This window comes from Ascaphus truei, unplaced genomic scaffold (genome assembly GCF_040206685.1).
Source record: "Ascaphus truei isolate aAscTru1 unplaced genomic scaffold, aAscTru1.hap1 HAP1_SCAFFOLD_1816, whole genome shotgun sequence".
NCBI lineage: Eukaryota > Metazoa > Chordata > Amphibia > Anura > Ascaphidae > Ascaphus > Ascaphus truei.
The window spans coordinates 26,334-50,476 of NW_027454717.1; the positions used below are offsets into that span (position 1 = coordinate 26,334).

Below are 24,143 nucleotides of genomic sequence, written 5' to 3' on the forward strand. Positions count from 1 at the left end.
CTCCCTGTCCCTGTTCTCAGACTGGTAGACCTGTGTGTTGTATAAGGCGTGGATCCTGATGTAACTCACTCCCTGTCCCTGTTCTCAGACTATACTCCGCAGAGGTTGACAAGTCCATTCAGCAGAACGAGATTCTGGGTGTGGGAATCGCAGCGTTCCAGGGCCTGTCCAATGTGGTCCTGAACTGTGAGTAAGAGTCAGTGCAGCACACAGAGCAGGCACCGCGGCTACTTACACTCACACTGACCCAAACTGTGAGTAAGAGTCAGTGCAGCACGCAGAGCAGGCACCGCGGCTACTTACACTCACACTGACCCAAACTGTGAGTAAGAGTCAGTGCAGCACGCAGAGCAGGGCCCTCACCGCGGCTACTCACACTCACACTGACCCAAACTGTGAGTAAGAGTCAGTGCAGCACACAGAGCAGGCACCGCGGCTACTTACACTCACACTGACCCAAACTGTGAGTAAGAGTCAGTGCAGCACACAGAGCAGGCACCGCGGCTATTTACACTCACACTGACCCAAACTGTGAGTAAGAGTCAGTGCAGCACACAGAGCAGGGCCCTCACCGCGGCTACTCACACTCACACTGACCCAAACTGTGAGTAAGAGTCAGTGCAGCACACAGAGCAGGGCCCTCACCGCTTAACCATGTCACTGCCATTAGTACACTTTGCCCCTAGGATAGACTGCCCCATGAAACAGATGACAGTAACGTTGTGCATGTAGACTCACTGGCATATTCCTTCTCCTGCCCAGGCATTGTGATGGGCACCATCTTTGCAGGTGGATCCTTGATGGCGGGGAATGAACTCTCAGCCGGTGACCTCATGTCTTTCCTGGTGGCATCTCAGACCGTTCAGAGGTCAGTGGATAGGTTATGAGGTCTCCCCAGAGGTGGGATGTGGGCAGTGTCTGTATATGAGGTCTCCCCAGAGGTGGGATGTGGGCAGTGTCTGTATATGAGATCTCCCCAGAGGTGGGATGTGGGCAGTGACTGTGTATGAGATCTCCCCAGAGGTGGGAGGTGGGCAGTGTCTGTATATGAGGTCTCCCCAGAGGTAGGATGTGGGCAGTGTCTGTGTATGAGGTCTCCCCCGAGGTGGGATGTGGGCAGTGTCTGTGTATGAGGTCTCCCCAGAGGTGGGATGTGGGCAGTGTCTGTGTATGAGGTCTCCCCCGAGGTGGGATGTGGGCAGTGTCTGTATATGAGATCTCCCCAGAGGTGGGATGTGGGCAGTGTCTGTATATGAGATCTCCCCAGAGATGGGATGTGGGCAGTGTCTGTGTATGAGATCTCCCCAGAGGTGGGATGTGGGCAGTGTCTGTATATGAGATCTCCCCAGAGGTGGGATGTGGGCAGTGTCTGTGTATGAGATCTCCCCAGAGGTGGGATGTGGGCAGTGTCTGTATATGAGATCTCCTCCCCAGAGGTGGGATGTGGGCAGTGTCTGTGTATGAGGTCTCCCCAGAGGTGGGATGTGGGCAGTGTCTGTATATGAGATCTCCCCAGAGGTGGGATGTGGGCAGTGTCTGTGTATGAGATCTCCCCAGAGGTGGGATGTGGGCAGTGTCTGTATATGAGATCTCCTCCCCAGAGGTGGGATGTGGGCAGTGTCTGTGTATGGGATCTCCCCAGAGGTGGGATGTGGGCAGTGTCTGTATATGAGATCTCCCCAGAGGTGGGATGTGGGCAGTGTCTGTGTATGAGATCTCCCCAGAGGTGGGATGTGGGCAGTGTCTGTATATGAGATCTCCTCCCCAGAGGTGGGATGTGGGCAGTGTCTGTGTATGAGGTCTCCCCAGACGTGGGATGTGGACAGTGTCTGTGTATGAGGTCTCCCCAGAGGTGGGATGTGGGTAGTGTCTGTGTATGAGATCTCCCCAGAGGTGGGATGTGGGCAGTGTCTGTATATGAGATCTCCTCCCCAGAGGTGGGATGTGGGCAGTGTCTGTGTATGAGGTCTCCCCAGAGGTGGGATGTGGGCAGTGTCTGTGTATGAGATCTCCCCAGAGATGGGATGTGGGCAGTGACTGTGTATGAGATCTCCCCAGAGATGGGATGTGGGCAGTGTCTGTGTATGAGATCTCCCCAGAGATGGGATGTGGGCAGTGTCTGTATATGAGATCTCCCCAGAGGTGGGATGTGGGCAGTGTCTGTGTATGGGATCTCCCCAGAGGTGGGATGTGGGCAGTGTCAGTGTATGAGATCTCCTCCCCAGAGGTGGGATGTGGGCAGTGTCTGTGTATGAGGTCTCCCCAGAGGTGGGATGTGGGCAGTGTCTGGGTATGAGGTCTCCCCAGAGGTGGGATGTGGGCAGTGTCTGTGTATGAGATCTCCCCAGAGATGGGATGTGGGCAGTGTCTTTGTATGAGATCTCCCCAGAGATGGGATGTGGGCAGTGTCTGTATATGAGATCTCCCCAGAGGTGGGATGTGGGCAGTGACTGTGTATGAGGTCTCCCCAGAGGTGGGATGTGGGCAGTGACTGTGTATGAGATCTCCCCAGAGGTGGGATGTGGGCAGTGTCTGTGTATGAGGTCTCCCCAGAGGTGGGATGTGGGCAGTGTCTGTGTATGAGATCTCCCCAGAGGTGGGATGTGGGCAGTGTCTGTGTATGAGATCTCCCCAGAGATGGGATGTGGGCAGTGTCTGTATATGAGATCTCCCCAGAGGTGGGATGTGGGCAGTGTCTGTGTATGAGATCTCCTCCCCAGAGGTGGGATGTGGGCAGTGTCTGTATATGAGATCTCCCCAGAGGTGGGATGTGGGCAGTGTCTGTGTATGAGGTCTCCCCCGAGGTGGGATGTGGGCAGTGTCTGTATATGAGGTCTCCCCAGAGGTGGGATGTGGGCAGTGTCTGTGTATGAGGTCTCCCCCGAGGTGGGATGTGGGCAGTGTCTGTATATGAGATCTCCCCAGAGGTGGGATGTGGGCAGTGTCTGTGTATGAGATCTCCCCAGAGGTGGGATGTGGGCAGTGTCTGTATATGAGATCTCCTCCCCAGAGGTGGGATGTGGGCAGTGTCTGTGTATGAGGTCTCCCCAGAGGTGGGATGTGGGCAGTGTCTGTATATGAGATCTCCCCAGAGGTGGGATGTGGGCAGTGTCTGTATATGAGGTCTCCCCAGAGGTGGGATGTGGGCAGTGTCTGTGTATGAGGTCTCCCCCGAGGTGGGATGTGGGCAGTGTCTGTATATGAGATCTCCCCAGAGGTGGGATGTGGGCAGTGTCTGTGTATGAGATCTCCCCAAAGGTGGGATGTGGGCAGTGTCTGTATATGAGATCTCCTCCCCAGAGGTGGGATGTGGGCAGTGTCTGTGTATGAGGTCTCCCCAGAGGTGGGATGTGGGCAGTGTCTGTATATGAGATCTCCCCAGAGGTGGGATGTGGGCAGTGTCTGTGTATGAGATCTCCCCAGAGGTGGGATGTGGGCAGTGTCTGTATATGAGATCTCCTCCCCAGAGGTGGGATGTGGGCAGTGTCTGTGTATGGGATCTCCCCAGAGGTGGGATGTGGGCAGTGTCTGTATATGAGATCTCCCCAGAGGTGGGATGTGGGCAGTGTCTGTGTATGAGATCTCCCCAGAGGTGGGATGTGGGCAGTGTCTGTATATGAGATCTCCTCCCCAGAGGTGGGATGTGGGCAGTGTCTGTGTATGAGGTCTCCCCAGACGTGGGATGTGGACAGTGTCTGTGTATGAGGTCTCCCCAGAGGTGGGATGTGGGTAGTGTCTGTGTATGAGATCTCCCCAGAGGTGGGATGTGGGCAGTGTCTGTATATGAGATCTCCTCCCCAGAGGTGGGATGTGGGCAGTGTCTGTGTATGAGGTCTCCCCAGAGGTGGGATGTGGGCAGTGTCTGTGTATGAGATCTCCCCAGAGATGGGATGTGGGCAGTGACTGTGTATGAGATCTCCCCAGAGATGGGATGTGGGCAGTGTCAGTGTATGAGATCTCCTCCCCAGAGGTGGGATGTGGGCAGTGTCTGTGTATGAGATCTCCCCAGAGATGGGATGTGGGCAGTGTCTGTGTATGAGGTCTCCCCAGAGGTGGGATGTGGGCAGTGTCTGTGTATGAGATCTCCCCAGAGATGGGATGTGGGCAGTGTCTGTGTATGAGATCTCCCCAGAGGTGGGATGTGGGCAGTGTCTGTATATGAGATCTCCTCCCCAGAGGTGGGATGTGGGCAGTGTCTGTGTATGAGGTCTCCCCAGAGGTGGGATGTGGGCAGTGTCTGTATATGAGATCTCCCCAGAGATGGGATGTGGGCAGTGTCTGTATATGAGATCTCCCCAGAGGTGGGATGTGGGCAGTGTCTGGGTATGAGGTCTCCCCAGAGGTGGGATGTGGGCAGTGTCTGTGTATGAGATCTCCCCAGAGATGGGATGTGGGCAGTGTCTTTGTATGAGATCTCCCCAGAGATGGGATGTGGGCAGTGTCTGTATATGAGATCTCCCCAGAGGTGGGATGTGGGCAGTGACTGTGTATGAGGTCTCCCCAGAGGTGGGATGTGGGCAGTGACTGTGTATGAGATCTCCCCAGAGGTGGGATGTGGGCAGTGTCTGTGTATGAGGTCTCCCCAGAGGTGGGATGTGGGCAGTGTCTGTGTATGAGATCTCCCCAGAGGTGGGATGTGGGCAGTGTCTGTGTATGAGATCTCCCCAGAGATGGGATGTGGGCAGTGTCTGTATATGAGATCTCCCCAGAGGTGGGATGTGGGCAGTGTCTGTGTATGAGATCTCCTCCCCAGAGGTGGGATGTGGGCAGTGTCTGTATATGAGATCTCCCCAGAGGTGGGATGTGGGCAGTGTCTGTGTATGAGATCTCCTCCCCAGAGGTGGGATGTGGGCAGTGTCTGTATATGAGATCTCCTCCCCAGAGATGGGATGTGGGCAGTGTCTGTGTATGAGATCTCCTCCCCAGAGGTGGGATGTGGGCAGTGTCTGTGTATGAGATCTCCTCCCCAGAGGTGGGATGTGGGCAGTGTCTGTGTATGAGATCTCCTCCCCAGAGGTGGGATGTGGGCAGTGTCTGTGTATGAGATCTCCTCCCCAGAGGTGGGATGTGGGCAGTGTCTGTGTATGAGATCTCCTCCCCAGAGGTGGGATGTGGGCAGTGTCTGTGTATGGGATCTCCCCAGAGGTGGGATGTGGGCAGTGTCTGTGTATGGGATCTCCCCAGAGGTGGGATGTGGGCAGTGTCTGTGTATGAGATCTCCTCCCCAGAGGTGGGATGTGGGCAGTGTCTGTGTATGAGATCTCCTCCCCAGAGGTGGGATGTGGGCAGTGTCTGTGTATGAGATCTCCTCCCCAGAGGTGGGATGTGGGCAGTGTCTGTGTATGAGATCTCCTCCCCAGAGGTGGGATGTGGGCAGTGTCTGTGTATGAGATCTCCTCCCCAGAGGTGGGATGTGGGCAGTGTCTGTGTATGAGATCTCCTCCCCAGAGGTGGGATGTGGGCAGTGTCTGTGTATGAGATCTCCTCCCCAGAGATGGGATGTGGGCAGTGTCTGTATATGAGGTCTCCCCAGAGGTGGGATGTGGGCAGTGTCTGTGTATGAGGTCTCCCCAGAGGTGGGATGTGGGCAGTGTCTGTGTATGAGGTCTCCCCAGAGATGGGATGTGGGCAGTGTCTGTATATGAGATCTCCCCAGAGGTGGGATGTGGGCAGTATCTGTATATGAGATCTCCCCAGAGGTGGGATGTGGGCAGTGTCTGTGTCTGAGGTCTCCCCAGAGGTGGGATGTGGGCAGTGTCTGTGTCTGAGGTCTCCCCAGAGGTGGGATGTGGGCAGTGTCTGTATATGAGATCTCCCCAGAGGTGGGATGTGGGCAGTGTCTGTGTCTGAGGTCTCCCCAGAGGTGGGATGTGGGCAGTGTCTGTGTATGAGATCTCCTCCCCAGAGGTGGGATGTGGGCAGTGTCTGTGTATGAGATCTCCCCAGAGATGGGATGTGGGCAGTGTCTGTGTATGAGTCCGGTTGTGTGGCCGCTGTAGGTTTAGGGCAGTTGCATGTAGAGGGTCACATACTGGATCCCCCCAGAGTTTCTGTCTTCCTGACCGTGCTATTTCTCCCTCTTCACAGGTCCATGGCGAACATGTCTGTCCTGTTTGGCCAGGTGAGTGAGCTTGTCTGGTGGAGACGTCTTTCATTCCCTCCAGAATCAAACAGAGATGCTGTGGGGGATTTATGTGTCCCTCTGAGAGACGGAGGATTGTCATTGTGATTGTGCCACTCCGTGTGCCATACATGTGTATGATGTGCACACTAATCCCCCCCCCCGGCCTCCTGTACACGAGCACCACATGTGTATGACGTGCACACTAATCCCCACCCCCCCCGGCTCCTGTACACGAGCACCACATGTGTATGATGTGCACACTAATCCCTCCCCCCCCCCCCCGGCCTCCTGTACACGAGCACCACATGTGTATGATGTGCACACTAATCCCTCCCCCCCCCGGCCTCCTGTACACGAGCACCACATGTGTATGATGTGCACACTAATCCCCCCCCCCGGCCTCCTGTACACGAGCACCACATGTGTATGATGTGCACACTAATCCCTCCCCCCCCCGGCCTCCTGTACACGAGCACCACATGTGTATGATGTGCACACTAATCCCTCCCCCCCCCAGCCTCCTGTACACGAGCACCACATGTGTATGATGTGCACACTAATCCCTCCCCCCCCGGCTCCTCTACACGAGCACCACATGTGTATGATGTGCACACTAATCCCCCCCCCCCCGGCCTCCTGTACACGAGCACCACATGTGTATGATGTGCACACTAATCCCTCCCCCCCCCCCCGGCCTCCTGTACACGAGCACCGCATGTGTATGATGTGCACACTAATCCCCCCCCCCCGGCCTCCTGTACACGAGCACCACATGTGTATGATGTGCACACTAATCCCTCCCCCCCCCCCGGCCTCCTGTACACGAGCACCACATGTGATGATGTGCACACTAATCCCTCCCCCCCCCCCGGCCTCCTGTACACCGAGCACCACATGTGTATGATGTGCACACTAATCCCTCCCCCCCCCAGCCTCCTGTACACGAGCACCACATGTGTATGATGTGCACACTAATCCCTCCCCCCCCGGCTCCTCTACACGAGCACCACATGTGTATGATGTGCACACTAATCCCCCCCCCCCCGGCCTCGTACACGAGCACCACATGTGTATGATGTGCACACTAATCCCTCCCCCCCCCGGCCTCCTGTACACGAGCACCACATGTGTATGATGTGCACACTAATCCCCACCCCCCCCGCCTCCTGTACACGAGCACCACATGTGTATGATGTGCACACTAATCCCTCCCCCCCCGGCCTCCTGTACACGAGCACCACATGTGTATGATGTGCACACTAATCCCTCCCCCCCCCCAGCCTCCTGTACACGAGCACCACATGTGTATGATGTGCACACTAATCCCTCCCCCCCCGGCTCCTCTACACGAGCACCACATGTGTATGATGTGCACACTAATCCCCCCCCCCCCCGGCCTCCTGTACACGAGCACCACATGTGTATGATGTGCACACTAATCCCTCTCCCCCCCCCCGCCTCCTGTACACGAGCACTACATGTGTATGATGTGCACACTAATCCCTCCCCCCCCTCCGCCTCCTGTACACGAGCACCACATGTGTATGATGTGCACACTAATCCCTCCCCCCCTCCCGGCCTCCTGTACACGAGCACCACATGTGTATGATGTGCACACTAATCCCTCCCCCCCCCCGGCTCCTCTACACGAGCACCACATGTGTATGATGTGCACACTAATCCCCCCCCCCAACGGCCTCCTGTACACGAGCACCACATGTGTATGATGTGCACACTAATCCCCCCCCCCGGCCTCCTGTACACGAGCACCACATGTGTATGATGTGCACACTAATCCCCCCCCCCCGGCCTCCTGTACACGAGCACCACATGTGTATGATGTGCACACTAATCCCCCCCCCCGGCCTCCTCTACACGAGCACCACATGTGTATGATGTGCACACTAATCCCCCCCCCCCGGCTCCTCTACACGAGCACCACATGTGTATGATGTGCACACTAATCCCCCCCCCCCGCCTCCTGTACACAAGCACCACATGTGTATGATGTGCACACTAATCCCTCCCCCCCCCCCCCCGGCCTCCTGTACACGAGCACCACATGTGTATGATGTGCACACTAATCCCCCCCCCCCCCCGGCCTCCTGTACACGAGCACCACATGTGTATGATGTGCACACTAATCCCCCCCCCCCCCGGCCTCCTGTACACGAGCACCACATGTGTATGATGTGCACACTAATCCCTCCCCCCCCCGGCCTCCTGTACACGAGCACCACATGTGTATGATGTGCACACTAATCCCTCCCCCCCCGGCCTCCTGTACACGCGCACCACATGTGTATGATGTGCACACTAATCCCTCCCCCCCCGACCTCCTGTACACGAGCACCACATGTGTATGATGTGCACACTAATCCCTCCCCCCGGCCTCCTGTACACGAGCACCACATGTGTATGATGTGCACACTAATCCCCCCCCCCCCCCCCGGCTCCTCTACACGAGCACCACATGTGTATGATGTGCACACTAATCCCTCCCCCCCCGGCCTCCTCTACACGAGCACCACATGTGTATGATGTGCACACTAATCCCCCCCCCCCCGGCTCCTGTACACGAGCACCACATGTGTATGATGTGCACACTAATCCCCCCCCCGCCCCCCGGCCTCCTGTACACGAGCACCACATGTGTATGATGTGCACACTAATCCCCCCCCCCCCGGCCTCCTGTACACGAGCACCGCATGTGTATGATGTGCACACTAATCCCTCCCCCCCCCCGGCCTCCTGTACACGAGCACCACATGTGTATGATGTGCACACTAATCCCCCCCCGGCCTCCTGTACACGAGCACCGCATGTGTATGATGTGCACACTAATCCCTCCCCCCCCGGCCTCCTCTGCACGAGCACCACATGTGTATGATGTGCACACTAATCCCCCCCCCCCCCGGCTCCTCTACACGAGCACCACATGTGTATGATGTGCACACTAATCCCCCCCCCCCCGGCCTCCTGTACACGAGCACCACATGTGTATGATGTGCACACTAATCCCTCCCCCCCCCGGCCTCCTCTACACGAGCACCACATGTGTATGATGTGCACACTAATCCCCCCCCCCCCCCGGCTCCTCTACACGAGCACCACATGTGTATGATGTGCACACTAATCCCCCCCCCCCCCGGCCTCCTGTACACGAGCACCGCATGTGTATGATGTGCACACTAATCCCTCCCCCCCCCCCGGCCTCCTGTACACGAGCACCACATGTGTATGATGTGCACTCTAATCCCCCCCCCCCCCCCCCGGCCTCCTGTACACGAGCACCGCATGTGTATGATGTGCACACTAATCCCCCCCCCCGGCCCCTCCTGTACACGAGCACCACATGTGTATGATGTGCACACTAATCCCCCCACCCCCGGTCTCCTGTACACGAGCACCACATGTGTATGATGTGCACACTAATCCCTCCCCCCCCGGCCTCCTGTACACGAGCACCACATGTGTATGATGTGCACACTAATCCCCCCCCCCCCCCGGCCTCCTGTACACGAGCACCACATGTGTATGATGTGCACACTAATCCCCCCCCCCGCCCCGGCCTCCTGTACACGAGCACCACATGTGTATGATGTGCACACTAATCCCCCCCCCCCCGGCCTCCTGTACACGAGCACCGCATGTGTATGATGTGCACACTAATCCCCCCCCCGCCCCGGCCTCCTGTACACGAGCACCACATGTGTATGATGTGCACACTAATCCCCCCCCCCCGGCCTCCTGTACACGAGCACCACATGTGTATGATGTGCACACTAATCCCCCCCCGCCCCGGCCTCCTGTACACGAGCACCGCATGTGTATGATGTGCACACTAATCCCCCCCCCCCCCGGCCTCCTGTACACGAGCACCACATGTGTATGATGTGCACACTAATCCCCCCCCCCCCGGCCTCCTGTACACGAGCACCACATGTGTATGATGTGCACATAATCCCCCCCCCCCCGGCCTCCTGTACACGAGCACCACATGTGTATGATGTGCACACTAATCCCCCCCCCCCGGCCTCCTGTACACGAGCACCACATGTGTATGATGTGCACACTAATCCCTCCCCCCCCCCCCGGCCTTCTGTCCACGAGCACCACATGTGTATGATGTGCACACTAATCCCCCCCCCCCCCCCCGGCCTCCTGTACACGAGCACCACATGTGTATGATGTGCACACTATTCCCTCCCCCCCCGGCCTCCTGTACACGAGCACCGCATGTGTATGATGTGCACACTAATCCCTCCCCCCCCCCCGGCCTCCTGTACATGAGCACCGCATGTGTATGATGTGCACACTAATCCCTCCCCCCCCCCCGGCCTTCTGTCCACGAGCACCACATGTGTATGATGTGCACACTAATCCCCCCCCCCCCCCGGCCTCCTGTACACGAGCACCACATGTGTATGATGTGCACACTAACCCCCCCCCCCGGCCTCCTGTACACGAGCACCACATGTGTATGATGTGCACACTAATCCCCCCCCCCCGGCCTCCTCTACACGAGCACCACATGTGTATGATGTGCACACTAACCCCCCCCCCCCGGCCTCCTGTACACGAGCACCACATGTGTATGATGTGCACACTAATCCCTCCCCCCCGGCCTCCTGTACACGAGCATCACATGTGTATGATGTGCACACTATTCCCTCCCCCCCCGGCCTCCTGTACACGAGCACCACATGTGTATGATGTGCACACTAATCCCCCCCCCCCGGCCTCCTGTACACGAGCACCGCATGTGTATGATGTGCACACTAATCCCCCCCCCCGGTCTCCTGTACACGAGCACCACATGTGTATGATGTGCACACTAATCCCCCCCCCCCCAGGCCTCCTGTACACGAGCACCGCATGTGTATGATGTGCACACTAATCCCTCCCCCCCCGGCCTCCTCTACACGAGCACCACATGTGTATGATGTGCACACTAATTCCCCCTCCCCCGGCCTCCTGTACACGAGCACCACATGTGTATGATGTGCACACTAATCCCTCCCCCCCCGGCCTCCTGTACACGAGCACCACATGTGTATGATGTGCACACTAATCCCCCCTCCCCCCCCGGCCTCCTGTACACGAGCACCGCATGTGTATGATGTGCACACTAATCCCTCCCCCCCCGGCCTCCTCTACACGAGCACCACATGTGTATGATGTGCACACTAATCCCCCCCCCCGGCCTCCTGTACACGAGCACCACATGTGTATGATGTGCACACTAATCCCTCCCCCCCGGCCTCCTGTACACGAGCACCACATGTGTATGATGTGCACACTAATCCCTCCCCCCCGGCCTCCTGTACACGAGCACCACATGTGTATGATGTGCACACTAATCCCCCCCCCCCCCGGCCTCCTGTACACGAGCACCGCATGTGTATGATGTGCACACTAATCCCTCCCCCACCCGGCCTCCTGTACACGAGCACCACATGTGTATGATGTGCACACTAATCCCCCCCCCGGTCTCCTGTACACGAGCACCACATGTGTATGATGTGCACACTAATCCCCCCCCCCCGGCCTCCTGTACACGAGCACCACATGTGTATGATGTGCACACTAATCCCCCCCCCGGTCTCCTGTACACGAGCACCACATGTGTATGATGTGCACTCTAATCCCCCCCCCCCCGGCCTCCTGTACACGAGCACCACATGTGTATGATGTGCACACTAATCCCCCCCCCGGCCTCCTGTACACGAGCACCACATGTGTATGATGTGCACACTAATCCCCCCCCCCCGGCCTCCTGTACACGAGCACCGCTTGTGTATGATGTGCACACTAATCCCCCCCCCCCCGGCCTCCTGTACACGAGCACCACATGTGTATGATGTGCACACTAATCCCCCCCCCGGCCTCCTGTACACGAGCACCACATGTGTATGATGTGCACACTAATCCCCCCCCCCCCGGCCTCTTGTACACGAGCACCGCTTGTGTATGATGTGCACACTAATCCCTCCACCCCCCCCGGCTTCCTGTACACGAGCACCACATGTGTATGATGTGCACACTAATCCCTCCCCCCCCGGCCTCCTGTACACGAGCACCACATGTGTATGATGTGCACACTAATCCCTCCCCCCCCCGGCCTCCTGTACACGAGCACCGCATGTGTATGATGTGCACACTAATCCCCCCCCCGCCCCGGCCTCCTGTACACGAGCACCACATGTGTATGATGTGCACACTAATCCCCCCCCCCCCGGCCTCCTCTACACGAGCACCACGTGTGTATGATGTGCACACTAATCCCCCCCCCCCGGCTCCTGTACACGAGCACCACATGTGTATGATGTGCACACTAACCCCCCCCCCCGGCCTCCTGTACACGAGCACCACATGTGTATGATGTGCACACTAATCCCTCCCCCCCCCCGGCCTCCTGTACACGAGCACCACATGTGTATGATGTGCACACTAATCCCTCCCCCCCCCCCCGGCCTCCTGTACACGAGCACCACATGTGTATGATGTGCACACTAACCCCCCCCCCCGGCCTCCTGTACACGAGCACCACATGTGTATGATGTGCACACTAATCCCCCCCCCCCCGGCCTCCTCTACACGAGCACCACATGTGTATGATGTGCACACTAACCCCCCCCCCCCCGGCCTCCTGTACACGAGCACCACATGTGTATGATGTGCACACTAATCCCTCCCCCCCCGGCCTCCTGTACACGAGCATCACATGTGTATGATGTGCACACTATTCCCTCCCCCCCCGGCCTCCTGTACACGAGCACCGCATGTGTATGATGTGCACACTAATCCCCCCCCCCGGTCTCCTGTACACGAGCACCACATGTGTATGATGTGCACACTAATCCCCCCCCCCAGGCCTCATGTACACGAGCACCGCATGTGTATGATGTGCACACTAATCCCTCCCCCCCCGGCCTCCTCTACACGAGCACCACATGTGTATGATGTGCACACTAATTCCCCCTCCCCCGGCCTCCTGTACACGAGCACCACATGTGTATGATGTGCACACTAATCCCTCCCCCCCCGGCCTCCTGTACACGAGCACCACATGTGTATGATGTGCACACTAATCCCTCCCCCCCCGGCCTCCTGTACACGAGCACCACATGTGTATGATGTGCACACTAATCCCCCCCCCCCCCCGGTCTCCTGTACACGAGCACCACATGTGTATGATGTGCACACTAATCCCCCCCCCCCCGGCCTCCTGTACACGAGCACCACATGTGTATGATGTGCACACTAATCCCCCCCCCCGGCCTCCTGTACACGAGCACCACATGTGTATGATGTGCACACTAATCCCCCCTCCCCCCCCCGGCCTCCTGTACACGAGCACCGCATGTGTATGATGTGCACACTAATCCCTCCCCCCCCCCGGCCTCCTGTACACGAGCACCACATGTGTATGATGTGCACACTAATCCCTCCCCCCCCGGCCTCCTGTACACGAGCACCACATGTGTATGATGTGCACACTAATCCCCCCCCCGGTCTCCTGTACACGAGCACCACATGTGTATGATGTGCACACTAATCCCTCCCCCCCCCCGGCCTCCTGTACACGAGCACCACATGTGTATGATGTGCACACTAATCCCCCCCCCGGTCTCCTGTACACGAGCACCACATGTGTATGATGTGCACACTAATCCCTCCCCCCCCGGCCTCCTGTACACGAGCACCACATGTGTATGATGTGCACACTAATCCCCCCCCCGGTCTCCTGTACACGAGCACCACATGTGTATGATGTGCACACTAATCCCCCCCCCCCCGGCCTCCTGTACACGAGCACCACATGTGTATGATGTGCACACTAATCCCCCCCCCCCGGCCTCCTGTACACGAGCACCACATGTGTATGATGTGCACACTAATCCCTCCCCCCCCCCGGCCTCCTGTACACGAGCACCACATGTGTATGATGTGCACACTAATCCCCCCCCCCCCGGCCTCCTGTACACGAGCACCACATGTGTATGATGTGCACACTAATCCCCCCCCCCCCGGCCTCCTGTACACGAGCACCGCTTGTGTATGATGTGCACACTAATCCCTCCACCCCCCCCGGCTTCCTGTACACGAGCACCACATGTGTATGATGTGCACACTAATCCCTCCCCCCCCGGCCTCCTGTACACGAGCACCACATGTGTATGATGTGCACACTAATCCCTCCCCCCCCCCGGCCTCCTGTACACGAGCACCGCATGTGTATGATGTGCACACTAATCCCCCCCCCGCCCCGGCCTCCTGTACACGAGCACCACATGTGTATGATGTGCACACTAATCCCCCCCCCCCCGGCCTCCTCTACACGAGCACCACGTGTGTATGATGTGCACACTAATCCCCCCCCCCCCCGGCTCCTGTACACGAGCACCACATGTGTATGATGTGCACACTAACCCCCCCCCCCCCCGGCCTCCTGTACACGAGCACCACATGTGTATGATGTGCACACTAATCCCTCCCCCCCCGGCCTCCTGTACACGAGCATCACATGTGTATGATGTGCACACTATTCCCTCCCCCCCCGGCCTCCTGTACACGAGCACCACATGTGTATGATGTGCACACTAATCCCTCCCCCCCCCCCCCGGCCTCCTGTACACGAGCACCACATGTGTATGATGTGCACACTAATCCCTCCCCCCCCGCCTCCTGTACACGAGCACCACATGTGTATGATGTGCACACTAATCCCTCCCCCCCCGCCTCCTGTACACGAGCACCACATGTGTATGATGTGCACACTAATCCCTCCCCCCCCGCCTCCTGTACACAAGCACCACATGTGTATGATGTGCACACTAATCCCCCCCCGCCTCCTGTACACAAGCACCACATGTGTATGATGTGCACACTAATCCCTCCCCCCCCCGGCCTCCTGTACACGAGCATCACATGTGTATGATGTGCACACTAATCCCCCCCCCCCGGCCTCCTGTACACGAGCACCACATGTGTATGATGTGCACACTAATCCCTCCCCCCCCCGGCCTCCTGTACACGAGCATCACATGTGTATGATGTGCACACTAATCCCCCCCCCCCGGCCTCCTGTACACGAGCACCACATGTGTATGATGTGCACACTAATCCCCCCCCCCCCCCCGGCCTCCTGTACACGAGCACCACGTGTATGATGTGCACACTAATCCCCCCCCCCCCCCCCGGCCTCCTGTACACGAGCACCACGTGTGTATGATGTGCACACTAATCCCTCCCCCCCCCGGCCTCCTGTACACGAGCACCACATGTGTATGATGTGCACACTAATCCCTTCCCCCCCCCGGCCTCCTCTACACGAGCACCACATGTGTATGATGTGCACACTAATCCCCCCCCCCCCCCCGGCCTCCTGTACACGAGCACCACATGTGTATGATGTGCACACTAATCCCCCCCCCCCCCCGGCCTCCTGTACACGAGCACCACATGTGTATGATGTGCACACTAATCCCCCCCCCCCCCGGCTCCTCTACACGAGCACCACATGTGTATGATGTGCACACTAATCCCCCCCCCCCGGCCTCCTGTACACGAGCACCACATGTGTATGATGTGCACACTAATCCCCCCCCCCGGCCTCCTGTACACGAGCACCACATGTGTATGATGTGCACACTAATCCCCCCCCCCCCCCCGGCCTCCTGTACACGAGCACCACATGTGTATGATGTGCACACTAATCCCTCCCCCCGACCTCCTGTGCACGAGCACCGCATGTGTATGATGTGCACACTAATCCCTCCCCCACCGGCCTCCTGTACACGAGCACCACATGTGTATGATGTGCACACTAATCCCCCCCCCCGGCCTCCTGTACACGAGCACCACATGTGTATGATGTGCACACTAATCCCCCCCCCCCCCCGGCCTCCTGTACACGAGCACCACATGTGTATGATGTGCACACTAATCCCTCCCCCCCCGGCCTCCTGTACACGAGCACCACATGTGTATGATGTGCACACTAATTCCCCCCCCCCCTCGGCCTCCTGTACACGAGCACCACATGTGTATGATGTGCACACTAATCCCCCCCCCCCGGCCTCCTGTACACGAGCACCACATGTGTATGATGTGCACACTAATCCCTCCCCCCCCCCGGCCTCCTGTACACGAGCACCACATGTGTATGATGTGCACACTAATCCCCCCCCCCCCCCCCCGGCCTCCTGTACACGAGCACCACATGTGTATGATGTGCACACTAATCCCCCCCCCCCCCGGCCTCCTGTACACGAGCGCCACATGTGTATGATGTGCACACTAATCCCCCCCCCCCCGCCTCCTGTACACAAGCACCACATGTGTATGATGTGCACACTAATCCCCCCCCCCCCCGGCCTCCTCTACACGAGCACCACATGTGTATGATGTGCACACTAATCCCCCCCCCCCGGCCTCCTGTACACGAGCACCACATGTGTATGATGTGCACACTAATCCCTCCCCCCCCCGGCCTCCTGTACACGAGCACCACATGTGTATGATGTGCACACTAATCCCTCCCCCCCCGGCCTCCTGTACACGAGCACCACATGTGTATGTTGTGCACACTAATCCCTCCCCCCCCCGGCCTCCTGTACACGAGCACCACATGTGTATGATGTGCACACTAATCCCCCCCCACCTCCTGTACACGAGCACCGCTTGTGTATGATGTGCACACTAATCCCCCCCCCACCTCCTGTACACTAGCACCGCTTGTGTATTATGTGCACACTAATCCCCCCCCCCCACCTCCTGTACACGAGCACCGCTTGTGTATGATGTGCACACTAATCCCTCCCCCCCCCGGCCTCCTGTACACGAGCACCACATGTGTATGATGTGCACACTAATCCCCCCCCCCCCCCGGCCTCCTGTACACGAGCACCGCATGTGTATGATGTGCACACTAATCCCCCCCCCCCCCCCGGCCTCCTGTACACGAGCACCACATGTGTATGATGTGCACACTAATCCCCCCCCCCCCCGGCCTCCTGTACACGAGCACCGCATGTGTATGATGTGCACACTAATCCCCCCCCCCCCCGGCCTCCTGTACACGAGCACCACATGTGTATGATGTGCACTCTAAAATCCCCCCCCCCCCGGCCTCCTGTACACGAGCACCGCATGTGTATGATGTGCACACTAATCCCCCCCCCCCCCCGGCCTCCTGTACACGAGCACCACATGTGTATGATGTGCACACTAATCCCCCCCCCCCCGGCCTCCTGTACACGAGCACCACATGTGTATGATGTGCACACTAATCCCCCCCCCCCGGCCTCCTGTACACGAGCACCACATGTGTATGATGTGCACACTAATCCCCCCCCCCCCGGCCTCCTGTACACGAGCACCACATGTGTATGATGTGCACACTAATCCCCCCCCCCCCGGCCTCCTGTACACGAGCACCACATGTGTATGATGTGCACACTAATCCCCCCCCCCCCGGCCTCCTGTACACGAGAACCACATGTGTATGATGTGCACACTAATCCCCCCCCCCCCGGCCTCCTGTACACGAGCACCACATGTGTATGATGTGCACACTAATCCCCCCCCCCCCCGGCCTCCTGTACACGAGCACCACATGTGTATGATGTGCACACTAATCCCCCCCCCCCCGGCCTCCTGTACACGAGAACCACATGTGTATGATGTGCACACTAATCCCCCCCCGGCCTCCTGTACACGAGCACCACATGTGTATGATGTGCCACACTAATCCCCCCCCCCCCCCCGGCCTCCTGTACACGAGCACCACATGTGTATGATGTGCACACTAATCCCCCCCCCCGGCCTCCTGTACACGAGAACCACATGTGTATGATGTGCACACTAATCCCCCCCCCCCCCGGCCTCCTGTACACGAGCACCACATGTGTACGATGTGCACACTAATCCCCCCCCCCCCCCCGGCCTCCTGTACACGAGCACCGCATGTGTATGATGTGCACACTAATCCCCCCCCCCCCGGCCTCGTACACGAGCACCACATGTGTATGATGTGCACACTAATCCCCCCCCCCCGGCCTCCTGTACACGAGAACCACATGTGTATGATGTGCACACTAATCCCCCCCCCCCCCCGGCCTCCTGTACACGAGCACCACATGTGTACGATGTGCACACTAATCCCCCCCCCCCCCCCCCCCGCCTCCTGTACACGAGCACCACATGTGTATGATGTGCACACTAATCCCCCCCCCCCCGGCCTCCTGTACACGAGCACCACATGTGTATGATGTGCACACTAATCCTCCCCCCCCCCGGCCTCCTGTACACGAGCACCACATGTGTATGATGTGCACACTAATCCCCCCCCCGGCCTCCTGTACACGAGCACCACATGTGTATGATGTGCACACTAATCCCCCCCCCCCCCCGGCCTCCTGTACACGAGCACCGCATGTGTATGATGTGCACACTAATCCCTCCCCCCCCCCCCCGGCCTCCTGTACACGAGCACCACATGTGTATGATGTGCACACTAATCCCCCCCCCCGGCCTCCTGTACACGAGCACCACATGTGTACGATGTGCACACTAATCCCCCCCCCCCGGCCTCCTGTACACGAGCACCACATGTGTATGATGTGCACTCTAATCCCCCCCCCCCGGCCTCCTGTACACGAGCACCACATGTGTATTATGTGCACACTAATCCCCCCCCCCCGGCCTCCTGTACACGAGCACCACATGTGTATGATGTGCACACTAATCCCTCCCCCCCCGGCCTCCTGTACACGAGCACCACATGTGTATGATGTGCACACTAATCCCCCCCACCCCCCGGCCTCCTGTACACGAGCACCACATGTGTATGATGTGCACACTAATCCCCCCCCCCCCGGCCTCCTGTACACGAGCACCGCTTGTGTATGATGTGCACACTAATCCCCCCCCCCCACCTCCTGTACAGGAGCACCACATGTGTATGATGTGCACACTAATCCCCCCCCCCACCTCCTGTACACGAGCACCACATGTGTATGATGTGCACACTAATCCCTCCCCCCCCCCCCCCCGGCCTCCTCTACACGAGCACCCACATGTGTATGATGTGCACACTAATCCCCCCCCCGGCCTCCTGTACACGAGCACCACATGTGTATGATGTGCACACTAATCCCTCCCCCCCCGGCCTCCTGTACACGAGCACCACATGTGTATGATATGCACACTAATCCCCCCCCCCCCCCGGCCTCCTGTACACGAGCACCGCTTGTGTATGATGTGCACACTAATCCCTCCCCCCCCCCCCCCGGCCTCCTGTACACGAGCACCGCTTGTGTATGATGTGCACACTAATCCCTCCCCCCCCCCTGGCCTCCTGTACACGAGCACCACATGTGTATGATGTGCACACTAATCCCCCCCCCCCCCGGCCTCCTGTACACGAGCACCACGTGTGTATGATGTGCACACTAATCCCTCCCCCCCGGCCTCCTGTACACGAGCACCACATGTGTATGATGTGCACACTAATCCCCCCCCCCTGGCCTCCTGTACACGAGCACCACATGTGTATGATGTGCACACTAATCCCCCCCCCCCGGCCTCCTGTACACGAGCACCACATGTGTATGATGTGCACACTAATCCCCCCCCCCCCGGCCTCCTGTACACGAGCACCACATGTGTATGATGTGCACACTAATCCCCCCCCAACCACCTCCTGTACACGAGCACCGCTTGTGTATGATGTGCACACTAATCCCTCCCCCCCCCCCGGCCTCCTGTACACGAGCACCACATGTGTATGATGTGCACACTAATCCCCCCCCCCCCGGCCTCCTGTACACGAGCACCACATGTGTATGATGTGCACACTAATCCCCCCCCCCCCCCGGCCTCCTGTACACGAGCACCACATGTGTATGATGTGCACACTAATCCCCCCCCCCCCGGCCTCCTGTACACGAGCACCACATGTGTATGATGTGCACACTAACCCCCCCCCCCCGGCCTCCTCTACACGAGCACCACATGTGTATGATGTGCACTCTAATCCCCCCCCCCCCCCGGCCTCCTGTACACGAGCACCGCATGTGTATGATGTGCACACTAATCCCCCCCCCCCCCGGCCTCCTGTACACGAGCACCACATGTGTATGATGTGCACACTAATCCCCCCCCCCCCCGGCCTCCTGTACACGAGCACCACATGTGTATGATGTGCACACTAATCCCCCCCCCCCGGCCTCCTGTACACGAGCACCACATGTGTATGATGTGCACACTAATCCCCCCCCCCCCGGCCTCCTGTACACGAGCACCACATGTGTATGATGTGCACACTAATCCCCCCCCCCCCCAGCCTCCTGTACACGAGCACCACATGTGTATGATGTGCACACTAATCCCCCCCCCCGGCCTCCTGTACACGAGAACCACATGTGTATGATGTGCACACTAATCCCCCCCCCCCCCGGCCTCCTGTACACGAGCACCACATGTGTATGATGTGCACACTAATCCCCCCCCCCCCCCCGGCCTCCTCTACACGAGCACCACATGTGTATGATGTGCACACTAATCCCTCCCCCCCCCCGGCCTCCTGTACACGAGCACCACATGTGTATGATGTGCACACTAATCCCTCCCCCCCCCCGGCCTCCTGTACACGAGCACCGCATGTGTATGATGTGCACACTAATCCCTCCCCCCCCCCCCCGGCCTCCTGTACACGAGCACCACATGTGTATGATGTGCACACTAATCCCCCCCCCCCGGCCTCCTGTACACGAGCACCACATGTGTATGATGTGCACACTAATCCCCCCCCCCCGGCCTCCTGTACACGAGCACCACATGTGTATGATGTGCACACTAATCCCCCCCCCCCGGCCTCCTGTACACGAGCACCACATGTGTATGATGTGCACACTAATCCCCCCCCCCCCCCCGGCTTCCTGTACACGAGCACCGCATGTGTATGATGTGCACACTAATCCCTCCCCCCCCGGCTCCTCTACACGAGCACCACATGTGTATGATGTGCACACTAATCCCTCCCCCCCCGGCTCCTCTACACGAGCACCACATGTGTATGATGTGCACACTAATCCCCCCCCCCCCCCGGCCTCCTGTACACGAGCACCACACGTGTATGATGTGCACACTAATCCCCCCCCCCCGGCCTCCTCTACACGAGCACCACATGTGTACGATGTGCACACTAATCCCCCCCCCCCCGGCCTCCTGTACACGAGCACCACATACGTATGATGTGCACACTAATCCCTCCCCCCCGGCCTCCTGTACACGAGCACCACATGTGTATGATATGCACACTAATCCCCCCCCCCCCGGCCTCCTGTACACGAGCACCGCTTGTGTATGATGTGCACACTAATCCCCCCCCCCACCTCCTGTACACGAGTACCACATGTGTATGATGTGCACACTAATCCCCCCCCCCGGCCTCCTGTACACGAGCACCGCTTGTGTATGATGTGCACACTAATCCCCCCCCCCCCCCGGCCTCCTGTACACGAGCACCACATGTGTATGATGTGCACACTAATCCCCCCCCCCGGCTCCTCTACACGAGCACCACATGTGTATGATGTGCACACTAATCCCTCCCCCCCCGGCTCCTCTACACGAGCACCACATGTGTATGATGTGCACACTAATCCCCCCCCCCCCCCGGCCTCCTGTACACGAGCACCACATGTGTATTATGTGCACACTAATCCCCCCCCCCCCGGCCTCCTGTACACGAGCACCACATGTGTATGATGTGCACACTAATCCCCCCCCCCCCGGCCTCCTGTACACGAGCACCACACGTGTATGATGTGCACACTAATCCCCCCCCCCCCCCCGGCCTCCTGTACACGAGCACCACATGTGTATGATGTGCACACTAATCCCTCCCCCCCCCCCCGGCCTCCTGTACACGAGCACCACATGTGTATGATGTGCACACTAATCCCTCCCCCCCCCGGCCTCCTGTACACGAGCACCACATGTGTACGATGTGCACACTAATCCCTCCCCCCCCCCCGGCCTCCTGTACACGAGCACCACATGTGTATGATGTGCACACTAATCCCTCCCCCCCCCCCGGCCTCCTGTACACGAGCACCACATGTGTATGATGTGCACACTAATCCCTCCCCCCCCCGGCCTCCTGTACACGAGCACCACATGTGTATGATGTGCACACTAATCCCTCCCCCCCCCCCCCGGCCTCCTGTACACGAGCACCACATGTGTATGATGTGCACACTAATCCCTCCCCCCCCCGGCCTCCTCTACACGAGCACCACATGTGTATGATGTGCACACTAATCCCTCCCCCCCCGGCCTCCTCTACACGAGCACCACATGTGTATGATGTGCACACTAATCCCCCCCCCCGGCCTCCTGTACACGAGCACCACATGTGTATGATGTGCACACTAATCCCCCCCCCACCCCCCGGCCTCCTCTACACGAGCACCACATGTGTATGATGTGCACACTAATCCCCCCCCCCCGGCTCCTCTACACGAGCACCGCATGTGTATGATGTGCACACTAATCCCCCCCCCCCCCCCGGCCTCCTCTACACGAGCACCGCATGTGTATGATGTGCACACTAATCCCTCCCCCCCCCCGGCCTCCTCTACACGAGCACCACATGTGTATGATGTGCACACTAATCCCTCCCCCCCCCGCCTCCTCTACACGAGCACCACACGTGTACGATGTGCACACTAATCCCCCCCCCGCCTCCTCTACACGAGCACCACATGTGTATGATGTGCACACTAATCCCTCTGCTTCTCAGGTGGTCCGAGGGCTCAGTGCTGGTGGCCGCGTCTTCGAATTCATGAGCCTGGAGCCGCAGATCCCACTGAGCGGAGGGGAAAGGATTCCCACCCAGTCCCTGTCAGGGGCCGTGTCCTTCCACAACGTCATGTTCAGGTGAGAGCCAGGGCCCCTCATCCGGCTGCGTCCCCTGCATGGTTAGTGATTACTCTGCCTGAGCTACCCGCAATGCCATGGTAATGTCTCCCAGGCAGATACTCCCAGCTCCTGCATGGTTAGTGATTACTCTGCCTGAGCTACCCGCAATGCCATGGGAATGTCTTCCAGGCAGATACTCCCAGCTCCTGCATGGTTAGTGATTACTCTGCCTGAGCTACCCGCAATGCCATGGGAATGTCTTCCAGGCAGATACTCCCAGCTCCTGCATGGTTAGTGATTACTCTGCCTGAGCTACCCGCAATGCCATGGGAATGTCTTCCAGGCAGATACTCCCAGCTCCTGCATGGTTAGTGATTACTCTACCTGAGCTCCCAGCCATTCCATGGGAATGTCTTCCAGGCAGATACTCCCAGCACCTGCATGGTTAGTGATTACTCTGCCTGAGCTACCTGCAATGCCATGGGAATGTCTTCCAGGCAGATACTCCCAGCTCCTGCATGGTTAGTGATTACTCTGCCTGAGCTACCAGCCACTCCATGGGAATGTCTTCCAGGCAGATACTCCCAGCACCTGCATGGTTAGTGATTACTCTGCCTGAGCTACCAGCCATTCCATGGGAATGTCTTCCAGGCAGATACTCCCAGCTCCTGCATGGTTAGTGATTACTCTGCCTGAGCTACCCGCAATGCCATGGGAATGTCTTCCAGGCAGATACTCCCATCTCCTGCATGGTTAGTGATTACTCTGCCTGAGCTACCCGCAATGCCATGGGAATGTCTTCCAGGCAGATACTCCCAGCTCCTGCATGGTTAGTGATTACCTGCCTGAGCTACCCGCAACGCCATGGGAATGTCTTCCAGACAGATACTCCCAGCACCTGCATGGTTAGTGATTACTCTGCCTGAGCTACCAGCCATTCCATGGGAATGTCTTCCAGGCAGATACTCCCTGCTCCTGCATGGTTAGTGATTACTCTGCCTGAGCTACCCGCAATGCCATGGGAATGTCTTCCAGGCAGATACTCCCAGCTCCTGCATGGTTAGTGATTTCTCTGCCTGAGCTA

At 58.5% G+C, this 24,143-nt stretch overlaps 1 protein-coding gene across 1 annotated transcript in view; it reads left to right on the top strand.

Moving 5' to 3' along the window:
* Positions 1-23,077, top strand: part of LOC142476965 (mitochondrial potassium channel ATP-binding subunit-like) — a gene marked incomplete at its 3' end in the record, with an annotated part of 45,119 nt that extends 22,042 nt beyond the window's left edge. Inside the window, exons 3-6 of the mRNA XM_075582036.1 lie at positions 89-186; positions 763-868; positions 6,088-6,121; positions 22,941-23,077. Of these exons, the coding sequence (XP_075438151.1) occupies positions 89-186; positions 763-868; positions 6,088-6,121; positions 22,941-23,077 (375 nt within the window). The remainder of the gene's footprint in view (positions 1-88; positions 187-762; positions 869-6,087; positions 6,122-22,940) is intronic.
* Positions 23,078-24,143: the final 1,066 nt, after the last annotated feature.